At 64.2% G+C, this 11,071-nt stretch overlaps 1 protein-coding gene across 2 annotated transcripts; it reads right to left on the bottom strand.

Moving 5' to 3' along the window:
* Positions 1–5,722: 5,722 nt before the first annotated feature.
* On the bottom strand, positions 5,723–8,256 carry TCF15 (transcription factor 15). 2 transcript variants are annotated; one of them, XM_032704594.1, is made up of 2 exons: positions 7,710–8,256; positions 5,723–5,936 (listed from the first exon to the last, which is right to left on the bottom strand). In XM_032704594.1, exons 1-2 carry the CDS (start codon positions 8,184–8,186, stop codon positions 5,841–5,843), a joined length of 573 nt encoding a protein of 190 aa, XP_032560485.1. In that variant the 5' UTR covers positions 8,187–8,256; the 3' UTR covers positions 5,723–5,840. The 2 variants fall into 2 exon arrangements, with proteins under 2 accessions (XP_032560485.1, XP_032560486.1); XM_032704595.1 differs by having other exon boundaries at positions 5,723–5,915.
* Positions 8,257–11,071: the final 2,815 nt, after the last annotated feature.

Below are 11,071 nucleotides of genomic sequence, written 5' to 3'. Positions count from 1 at the left end.
ATGGAAGGGGGTCGTCCCTCTGCAATGTCCACTTTGCCACCAGCCAGGCTGAGCCCTGACCTCTTCCAGCCACCCCATGACCTTCCATCCCTGTCTTTCACCTTTTTAGCTCCAATTTCCTGCCATGCAGCCCAGGACATTAGTTTTTTCCCTCAAGGATTGGCCACAACAGATGGCCCACCGACCTCTCTGGCGCAGGCTGAGCCAGGGGGGACCCTGTTGGGGGAGGAAGCACATCAGGGATCAGCCTGACCCCTCAGCTGCTTCCTCTGAGCCCCCCTGGCTCATGGCACCCTCAGAACGGGGCTGGCTGGGGACACACAGCCCTGGGCTGGTCACTGCTATCCCACCACATCCAGGCTCTGGCTCAGAGCTGTGAGCCAGCCTGGAGGGGAGGGGATTGTGCTGACCTCCACAGGCACCCCTGTGCCCTTTCATATGGAAGCATGGCCAGGCTTCACCCCACTTCCCCCCCCAGTGTGGGTGTCTCCCCCATGGGAGGCCGCTGGCTCGAACCTGGCAGCCCCTCACCCCGGGTCACTCCCATTAGGTAAAGGAGCAGCTCGTCCTGGCGGGGGTATCTCCCTCTCGCGCTTTCCTTGTATTGTACGGGCCTGGGTCATCGAGGAAATCTTACAGGTCCTTCTGCTGCCGAGTGGTCACGGGGGAAGCCCGGCCCCCTTCCCCCCATTGTCAGCGGCCGGGCCGTATCCTCGCTCCGAGCCCCGGCCCCTAAAAATAGCTCTTTGTCAGGCGATTGTTCCGACACCTTTGCAGTGGCATTGACGTGGGGCCGGAGCGGGAGAGCGGTGGGGTAGGTGGAGGGGAAGGGCTGGAGGCCCCCCCTGGGACCGCTCCGAATATTTGCCGCTGATAACGGCCCCTGTTGTGGGGAAATGTGCTCCCGGCGCCCGGCCCGGAGGCCTTCCCGTGCCGCTGCTGCCAGCGGTCACCTCTCCCCCACCTGTCCCAGCCCTCCTACCAGCCCTGCACCGCACCCACCATGGGGTCCCTACATGGGGGACGCCTCTGCCCAGGGCACACAGCCCTCCTAAGACCCCATTTCAGACCCCACAGGGTGGGGTCCAGCCCTGCAACCCCAAACTGGCCTCCTGGGGTGCCCCTGCCCTGCTCACCTCTGTGAGCACACCCTGCTGCTGGAGGATGGGAGGGCAGCCAGGATCCCCACCACATTGGGGTGCCCACATTGCACTGCAGGGCACCCACAGAGGTCCCCTGCAGTGCAATGCTTTCCCCATCCCCACTGAGAGCCCCATCTACCCCGATGGTGCCTGTCTGGTGGAGCGTGGGCCCTGCTGCGGGGCCCTGGGGAGGTAGCACCCCTGCAGGGCTTGTGCTGGGGAAGGGGCTGTGCAGGGGAGACATCCATCCAGGGGACAGACCCCTCCCTTGTCACCCCCTGCCAGCCACTGCCAGCTGGAGGTGACTGCCCCCCCTACCCTGGGCCCTCTCCTGCTCAGCCACCACAGTTGCAGAAATAGGATTTTATTTCCCATGAAGAGATCTGGATTAAAATAACCTCCTGGCCCAGATCCCTTTTCTGGTGTGGCAGGAGATGTTTGCCTGCAGCTCTGCTGGGCACCCAAGCCATGACCCTTCAGGCTGGTGTCCCCACAGTAGGGACATGCCTGTCCTCTGCCTGGCCCTCAGGGATGTGTCCCTCTCCCAGCTGTGCCCGGCCTCTCTGACTCCTGGGGCTGCTGGGCCTGCTCAGCTGCTGTCCCCAGGCTGGGCTCAGCCCCCCGGGGCTGCTGGCCGTGGGGCAGGGCACGGGGCCAGCCCCGCTCTGATTACCCCCAGCGCTTTTTCCTTTTTTCTTCCTTAATTTACTGAGTGCTAAATCCAAATATTACAACTTCCCCTCCGTGCCGCTGGTTACGCAGGCGGCCCCGGCCGGGCATTGTCTTATTGTTTGCGGAGGGAAGCTCCAGCGGGAGATTAACCTGGCGTTCACCCCGCGCCACGGCCTCACACCCTGTCCCTGCTGCGGGACCCGTGTCCCCAGGGACCGCGGCCAGCACGAGGTCCCGGCGGGGCGAGCGGCTCTGAGGGGTCCAGTGCGTGGGGGAGGACGTGGCGGGGTGGTGGCAGCCCTGCAGCAGCATCCCCTGCACCCCTGGCATGTGCAGGATCTCGGCTGTGCGTCCCTTGGGATGGTGAGGATCTGGCAGGTGTCTCAGGCAGACACTTTGCCCAGTTTCTTCCCCAGAGACCTTGGTAGGGTGCTGGCAGGGTTACTACGGTCTGGGTCTGCCAGCATGGGGAGGTGGGGACTGCCCAGCACCCCAGCCTGGTGGTCATCACACTGAAACCTGGTCTGGTCTGCCCATCCCATCCCATCCCATCCCATCCCATCCCATCCCATCCCATCCCATCCCATCCCATCCCATCCCATCTCGTCCCGTCCCGTCCTGTCCCGTCCCATCTTCTCCCTCCCATCCCACCCCTGACTGCCCATTCTTCCCCAATCCTTCTCTCCACCCTGCCCTGGTCAGCAAAGCCTTGTCCCCTTGTTCCCCTCTCCCACCCATTGCCATCTAGACCTTGGGGGTCCCTTCCCAGTCCTTTGGGCCCTGGTCCAACATGGGGGGTGATCTGTGGCAACAGGTCGATCTCTGTGGTCAGTGCCACAGGGAGGATTCCCCTGGCAGCAAGTGGCTGAGCTTTACTGCAGGACACATTGGGGTCTTTATCCTGAGCTTGTGCTCTGGGGGGGAGCCCAGTGAGGGCCAGGCAACCCAAAGGTGTTGCCAAAGGACAGCCTGAGGAGGGCTGGATCCTGGTGCTGGAATCTGCCTTTGTGTCCCCTATCCCTGGCTGGCTCCACTTCTTCAGCTGGCTCAGGCTCAGGCTCGGACATGGCTTAACCCTGCTACAGCATCCTGGGGGCGGTGGGTCAGAAGAACAGCACTGCCCACTATCTGCAGGCTCTACCTGACCCCTCTGCCCTCCATCCTCCCACACCCCATGGTCATATGGGTCATATGGGTCCCTGTGTGGCTGCAGATCCCTTTCCACCAGCACTGGTGCCGGGGGCTATCAGGCCCTGGCCCCCCATCACTGGGGGGTGAGCCCCACCCTGACCCCCTGCCCGTGACTCCAGCAGCTCCTGCCTGGCCAGACATGGCCTCATCCATCCCATCAGTTCAATAACTCTCGGCACCCACGGGTGCAGCCCTGCTGCATTCCAGCCTGGCTGGCCAGCCTGCGGAGAGCCTGAAATATTTGGGAGGGGAAAGGAGAAGGGAAAGGAGAAAAAAAATAATAAAATAAAAATCTATAAAAAGAAAGTTTAAAAACACAAGTTAAAGAAAAAAATACCAGGCGCGGAGTGCAGCTGCGGTTCTGGTTCCAGTTCCCAGGTGATGTCAGGCCTGGAACCTCTCCAGCCCCGGCCCCTCAGAGACGGTCTTTGTGGGTTCAGCACTGAGTGTTTTTCCTTCCTGAGACTCGGGGACACCTTCCTGTCTCAGAGAAAGCGGCCAAGAGCCTTTCCAAGGGTGTCCGCACGCAGGAAGGGGAGAGGATGGGAGGGGAGCGAGAGGCAGCGCGGTTGGGCTCGGCGTGGGGCTGCGGCGGCCACGGGCAATCAGTGGCTGTGGCCAGAGCACTCACCCCACACGGGGCAAAGGGGCGCCCGGCTCCCACCAGCCCAGCAGGCTCCAGCGCCTCTGAGTCACCGTTTCCCTCTTGTGGTGCTGGGAGGGGCTGGAATGCACTGGGACCTGGGGGTTTGGCACTGGGGCACACTGGGACCTGTGGCCTCAGTGCTGAGACATGCTGGGATCTGTAGCCCCAGCACTGGGACGTGCTGGAATCCACAGCCCCAGCACTGGGAGTTACTGGGTGCGTAACTCCCATGCTCGGACATACTGGGACCCAGGGCCATCAGACTGGAACTTGCTGGGGCCCTAACCCTTGGCACTGGGTGTACTGGGATCCACGTCCACCATACTGGGACATGCTGAATTCCACAGCCTCAGCACTGGGGCATACTGGGAGGCATGGCCTTTATATTGCGGCTTGCTAGGGCCCCAGTCCTTGGCACTGGGACATACTGGATGCACAGCTCCTGTGCTGGGACTCACTGGGACTCATGTCTTCATACTGGAGCTTGCTGGGGCTCTAGTTGCTGGCACTGGAATGCTGGTGCTCAGCCCTGGGAAACACAACCCAGCAGTTGGGACACACTGGGACCAGTGCACTCAATGCTGGGACCTGCTGTGCCCCCAGCACTGGGACCACCAGCCCTTGCTGGCCCCCCGGGGGGCTCTGGAGCCACCGCTTCACGAGGACGGTCCCCTTTCATGTGCAGGTCGGGCTGTTTGCAGAGCGCACCCCCCCTGCTGCTCCTGCCCCCCGATAAACCCAGGGGCAGGGATTCTGTGTCCTGGGCTGTTTGGAGAATCTCACGGCTGTTTATTGGGGTCTGGGACACATTAGCCACGCTGAGAACAAACCTCTCCCACCCACCCCGGTCCCTGCCTGGGACCAGCTCTCACAGCTGCACTGCGCTGTCAGCTCCATAAATCAAACCCGGGGGAGGGAGCCCGGGGCAGGCTCACCTCGGTGAGCGGCAGGCCGAGAGGTGCTGTGGGCTCCCAATAGAGCCCCCTGCCCGGGGCAGGCTCCGGCAGGACCCCCAACATGTTTTCCCTGCTCCGTGCTGGCTCCAAGACCCCAGGGAGATGGGGCAGCTCCGGTTCTTCAGCGCTTGAGGGGAGCCCCCAGCCACCCCATCCACAGCTGCCTCTGCTCCACAGGACACGCCGGCCCCTGGGAGCCGCCAGCCCCGGCACGGCACCTTTCCCAGGCTCGGCACTGCACGCCGCCCAGTCAGCCCGGCCCCTTCAAGCAGAATCCCGTGGGGGACTCTGGCCTGGGAACCCCCAGTGTCCCCACCTGACCCCGTGCAGGTGCTGCTGCCTGCAGCCCCGCCACGCACGGCTCTGCGTGGCCGGTGTGCCAGCAGTGGCAGTCGTGGTGGCGGTCGCAGACATGGCGGCGGTGGCGGTTGAAGTGGGGAGAGTCGTGGTGCTGGTGGCAGTCATGGTGTTGGTGGCAGTGCTGGCAGTCAGGGTGATGGTGACATTGCATTGTTCGTGATGTGCCAGGTGGAGGGAAAGGCACAAAAGCAGCGACACCGACCCCGACCCACCACCCGGGTGCTCGTGGCTGCAGCACAGGATTGGCAGTGCTGTCCTCATCCTGTGGCACAGCACTGCCTGTGCTGGGCCTTCCACAGCATTTACAGAGCCAGAGCTGTCATCAGGGCCCGGGGATGTGGGGTCAACCTGTGCCCCGAGGGTCTCGCCCCACATGGATCCCACTGTGGCCCAGGAGTGCAACTGTGGGTAGAGCTGGGACAGTCGCACTGGCTCCAGCGGCACAGAGCAGCAGCAGCGCAGGGCTGGGGATCCAGAGCCATCTTGGGGACCCCCACCTTGCCCCACGCTGGGGCAGCAGGCAGGCACCGGCCCATCAGAAAAATAAGGTTTTATTTTCCGAGTGGCTGCACGTGCACAACCAGCGTCCCCAGGGCCGCGACATCGTCCCCCTGGAGCGCCTCGACGCCGGCCACGCACGGCCCCTTCCAGTCCAGCCCCGGGGCGCAGGGACCCCCCTCCCCAGCCCTGCCCCACGCGGGCAGCCTCGGCCATGGGAGCGTCCTCCCACCCCACTGCCAGCTCCAGGGCCGGTGTCGGTGTGGTGCCAGCCTGGGCTCAGCTCCCTCCCTCCCCGCTGCGGTCTCTGGGCTGGTGTGTGCGGGCTCCGGTCGGCTCTGCCGCTGTCTCAGGCGGGTGCTGCCGGACCCCGGCTCATCTCCGTGACACTCGCAGGGGGGTGACCCCTCGCACCTTCAGGCAGTTGCCCCCAAGATCCCTTCGACCGCCCTGCAGAGAGAGGAGGGAGAGCTTCAGGTACCGTGGGGTGTCCAGGAGTGGGCACCCCGGTCCTGCCCACTGTTCACCCCACCAAGTTGTCCATGGGGACCCACTCTGAGACAGCCAGTTCTGCTTTCCTGGGGCAGCTCAGTGCTGCCTGGGATGCACAGACAGACAGATAGACAAGACAGATGAGGCTACCCCTGGTGAGTGGCTGGCTGGGTGACTGGGAGGTGGGTGCTGTGGTGGAGCCCCCTAAGGTGGGTCCCCATGGCCTTGTCACCCTGCAGGACACAGCCCTAATGGCTGCTCAGGACCTGTGGTGAGGACCAGTGCCACCCCAGGACAGACCCACAGCCCCAGGCAGACCCACAGTCCAGACTGGGATGAGGAGGCTCAGCCCCACCTCCCAGTGCACCAGCACAACTTCAGCCCAGTACTGCCCAGTATAACACAGCACAGATCTGCATAGCCCAGATTTAGCCCAGAACATTCCAGTATAATCCAGCACAGCTCAGCAGAGCCCAGCACAGCTCAGTTCCAGCCCAGGCCATTTCCAGCCTAGCACAGCCCAGCATGGCCCAGTACAGCCCATTTCCAGCCCAGCCCATTTCCAGTCTAGCATAGCCCATTTCCAGCCCAGCCCCAGAGCTGGGAGGCACAGAGCTGGACCTCAGCCCAGCTCCTGCCATTGCCCCCCAGAGTTCTGGGTGCCAGAGAGGATCCCGGGCCCCGGTGCCTCTGCAGCATCCCCTGGGTGTCCAGCACCATGCCAGCCCCCAGGTTCCAGCCCTGGGGAGCAGCCCAGGGTCACAGCTCAGCCCTAGCTGGAAGGTCCCAGCTGGGGGCAGTTCTACCAGGTCAGGTCGGGCCAGAGGACTCCCAGGAGGGCTGGAGAAGCTGCTGAGGGGGCGGCAGGAGTAGGGGAGCAATTAAAGATAGAGCAGCAGAAACTGAAAAAGGCCCAAGGGTTGGAGTGTGACCTGTGGCTGAGCTGCTTGGGGTTACATGTGGGACAGCTTGAGGGTCTGTGGGGGCAGAGGCAGATCCAGTAGCCCCTGCTCACAGCCCTGCCAAGGGATGCCCATGGAAAGAGGTAGCTGCCAGGCCCTCACCCTGTGCAGCCCACCCTGGGTCAAGGGCACCCAGGACCCTTGCATGGGCAGCAGGATGGACTCACCATGGGAAAGGTGTCCCCTGAGCCACAGGGTGCTGGGGGTGTCAGCTGGGCAGGCAGGGTAGGGCAGGGGTGCTGTGCTGAGGCCCAGCTCATCCACCCAGCTGTGTGGGAGCTGTGCCGGTGCTGGTGACAAATCCTGCATGGGGACACTGGATGGGGAGCTCTGCCTGTCCCCATCACATCAGGGAGCTGCTGGGGTCAGCCCTGCCACAGTGTTGGTGAGCTGGCAGGCTTGGGGATGGAGATGGGAATAGGGATGAGGATGGGGACAGGGATGGGGTCAGCGTGCGAGCTTTGAGCTTCCCCAGGGACAGCCAGTTGCCTCCAGCTCTGGGGTGACTGTTCAACCCCCGAGACCTCCCAGCCCGGATGGACGTGGGGGAGCAGCCCGGCCCTCTGACGCGAGCTGGAGCTGTGGGCGTGCGGCTACGAGCAGGATTTGGCCGGGAGCAGCCAAAACCTCCAGTGGGAGCTGGAGCCAGAGTCTGCAGTTCTCACTGAGCCATGCCGAGGCTCCTGCCCTGCTCAGCCCAGGCAGGGTCTGCTGCCCCCTGTCCCCTGGGGATGTGCTGAGCCTCCTGCCCCGCTCAGGCCAGGGCCCCCCATCCCAGTGCCCCGCTCACCCCTTTCCGCTGGTTGCTGAGGCAGAAGGTGCAGATGCTGCGGGGCTGTTTGCTGTCCAGGTCGCCCTTGGCGCCGTAGATGGCACTGAAGCAGGGCTGCCCGTCCTCGCAGCCCTCGCCCAGCAGCAGCACGTTGGCCAGGTGGGAGATGTAGCTGGAGGCCAGGCGGAGGGTCTCGATCTTGGACAGCTTCCGATCCACTGGCTCGGTGGGGATGAGGGTCCGCAGGGCGGTGAAGGCCGTGTTGACGCTCTGGGTCCGGTCCCTCTCCCGCGCGTTGGCCGCCTGCCTCTGCTTCACCATCACCATCGGCCCCGGCTTCCGCGGCAGCTTGCGGCGAGCCTCGGCCCCCTCGCAGCAGCCGAACGACTGGTCCGACGTGTCGCTCTCGCTCCGGTTCTCCTCGTCCTCCGAGAGGATGCTGAGGTCGGGGTAGAGCACACGGGCAGCCACGGGGCGCAGCATGGTGAAGGCCATGGCGGGGTGCCCGCCCACGCCCCCGGCCCTGCTGGGGGAACCCCCCGGGCTGCGGGGAGCCTTCCCCCGCCGGCACAGCCGCGACGGCCGGCTCCGGACGCCTTCCCGCTGCCGCTCCGCTGCGGCAGCCGAGCAGGGCTGGGACGACTGTCTGCGGGGGGAATCGGGATTTATACGGCCGGGGAGGGGCTGGCTCTGGAGCCCACCCCCAGCCGGCCCCCCGAGCTCCGGCCAGCGGCCAGTGGCCAGCGGCCAGCGTCCTCGCCCCAGCCCCGAGAGCCAGCGCTGGCTCTGGCCACCGGCCTGGCCCCGCTCTGGCACGCTGGCTTGCCCACGGGCACCTTGACCCCAGGGCCAGACTCTGGGTCATGCCCATGGTGGTACTGAACTGTGGCAGTGCCAGGGCCACCACTTGGCAAGTACTCCCTGTACCGTGGCCTCTGGCACCTCTGGAGCGATGCCACACACAGTGCCAGCTCTCGGGCAGTGTGTCCCCAGCCCCTGCCCAGCTGTCCCCTGCCAACTCTGGGCCTCATGCAGGGTGGCACTGGGCAAACACTGGGTGCAGAAGCTGGGATAGGGCAGGTACTTGGGAGCAGGTACTGGGGGTGTTTAACAGAGGGGATGCCAGTGGGGGACATGCTGTTCCCCACACCCTGCCATGCCCCACAGCCTGCTGTGCCCCACAGGGACAGGGTCTGTGCCCAGGAGGATGTCCAGGGCAGGCAGGGAGTGGTGAGGGTACAGCCCTGCAGGAATGCACCCCTTGCCCCCCCTGTTCCCAGGGCCTGGCACCCCACCTGCCCACCATGGGAGGAGACAGTGAGGGAACACTGAGAGGCTTAGGCAGCACTGCCGGCAGCACTGCCAGGAGCGTTTCCTCCCGCCCGGGAGGAAGGTGTGCACCGGCAGTGGAAACACGGAGTCTTTTCCTGAGAGGGGAGAGATGAGCTGGCAGCAGCAGAAATCACCAGTGTCCTGGGGAGGGCTGGGGATGTCCCCCAGCTTGAGGGTGGTTCCTGGTCATTCCTGAGCACTCAGTACCACAGATGATGGTCACTCCTGCTCAGCCTCACCAGGGAGGTCTGTGTGGGTCCCATTCTTCCTTCAGCTCCCCAGTCCCAAGCCCAGCACCCCCTGGAGCAGTCAGGGGGGCAGCCAGCTGAGCAAACTGGGCAGGAGGCTTCCTGCCTGCCTTCCTCCCCTTCCTCCTCCTCCTCCACGATGCTCCGGGCATGGCAGGTCAAGCAGCAAAGACGCATGGAGGGCAGGACCTGGCTCTGGTGGATGGCCCCAGGGCTGACAGGGATATGGCCAGAGGACTTGGCAGTGCCAGCTGCAGTCCCCACTGTCTGGCAGCCCCATAGCCAGAGGGAGATACCAGTAGAAATCTTGAAGGCTTGCCAGGGCTGGGACAGTGGCCGCAGAACGAAGCAGGCATGTTGCAAAGCCCACAGCAAGGTGGTCAGTGGGGGGGGCTGGAGGCTGTGGGATGGGGTGGCATCATGTCCCACAATGCCCCATGGCCAAAATCCCATGGTTGTGGGACTGGAGCTCATGGTGGGCCTCCTGGCTGCTGGGCTCCCCATGGGGCTCTCCTGGTGGTGCCAGGGCTTGTGGCTGCTTGACCATGGCAGCGGCAGATGTGCTGCCTGGTACTGGTACCACTTCACTGCCTCCTGTCCCGCCAACTGTGAGCAAACGGCCCCTCTGCCCCCCGCGGGGCACAGGCAGCCCCCGGCCGGCGGGACACCCCTGCCCTGTTTTCCTTCACCATTTGTCTGCCTGTGCAGAGCCTGTAAATCACACAATGAGGGGAGCAGAGAGCCAAGCCGGGGGTCCTGCTGGGGTCATGCAGGGCTGCACCAGGGAACGGGGTTCCCACTGAGGTTGGGGACATACAGGGCTGTGCTAAGGGCCAGGGATCTTGCTGGGGCTGGGGTCATGGAGGGGTCTGCTCTGTGTCCACAGACGCCTTTCACCATGCATGAAGGACACTGACTCTCTTCTGTAGGCCCCGCCCAGGCGCAGAGCCCTGTAAAAGGGCATGTGCAGGCAGTGCCAGGGGCAGAGGTGGGGATGGGCAAGCCCCTGGCATGACAGGCACAGAGCAGGCAGGTGCCTGTGCAGAGAGGGGAATCTCTGCTCTGCCCCCCTCTCACCCCCACATCCTGCTGGGCTGGACCTGGGGGGCCACAGCCACCCCCGGCCCTGACAGGCAGCAAGACGGATGGCAGGGGCTGTGTACTCAGCTGCACACCCCACACATGGCCACCAGCTGACACAGACAGGCTGGGGGGGGGGGTGTCACCCAGTCCCTGCTCCCAGCCGAGCTGCCCCAGGGCTTTACTGGGGGGCACAGCCGTGTGTGGGGTGCTGGTGACCTGTGCTGCTGAGCTGGGATCCGGGACATGGTGGGGCACAGGCAGGGAAGGAGCAGCAGGCACTGGAGATGGCTCAGCGAGGGGCAGGGGCTGCACACGCGTGTGACCAGCTGTGCACATCTGTGCATCCAGGCATGTGTGGGCACGTGTGCATGATGGGTATAATCGTGTGTATCTAGGCATGGATATACATGACTATGAGGGTGTGTGCACATGTTTGCAGAGTGTCACACGCGTGTGTACATGTGTGTGAGGATGCGTGCGCGGGGTGCCATGTAGACCCCAAGTGCCACCACCTCTTGCTGATCTCCCCAGGTTGGCACACATGTGTGACCACCACCTCACCAGACCCTGCACACAGGGGGACGGATGGACAGAAGGAGCTGTCAGCCCTGGCTGAGAGACCAACAGGAGCCATGGGAAGCAGGGAATGCTGCCTGCTCCCTGCCTGTCCAGCTGCCCGTGAATGCTGTAGGGAGGATGCACAGCACCAGCCGTGTT

The sequence above is a fragment of the Chiroxiphia lanceolata genome, chromosome 17 (genome assembly GCF_009829145.1).
Source record: "Chiroxiphia lanceolata isolate bChiLan1 chromosome 17, bChiLan1.pri, whole genome shotgun sequence".
In the NCBI taxonomy this organism is placed as follows: Eukaryota; Metazoa; Chordata; class Aves; order Passeriformes; family Pipridae; genus Chiroxiphia; species Chiroxiphia lanceolata.
This window is presented reverse-complemented; position numbering and strand designations above follow the sequence as displayed.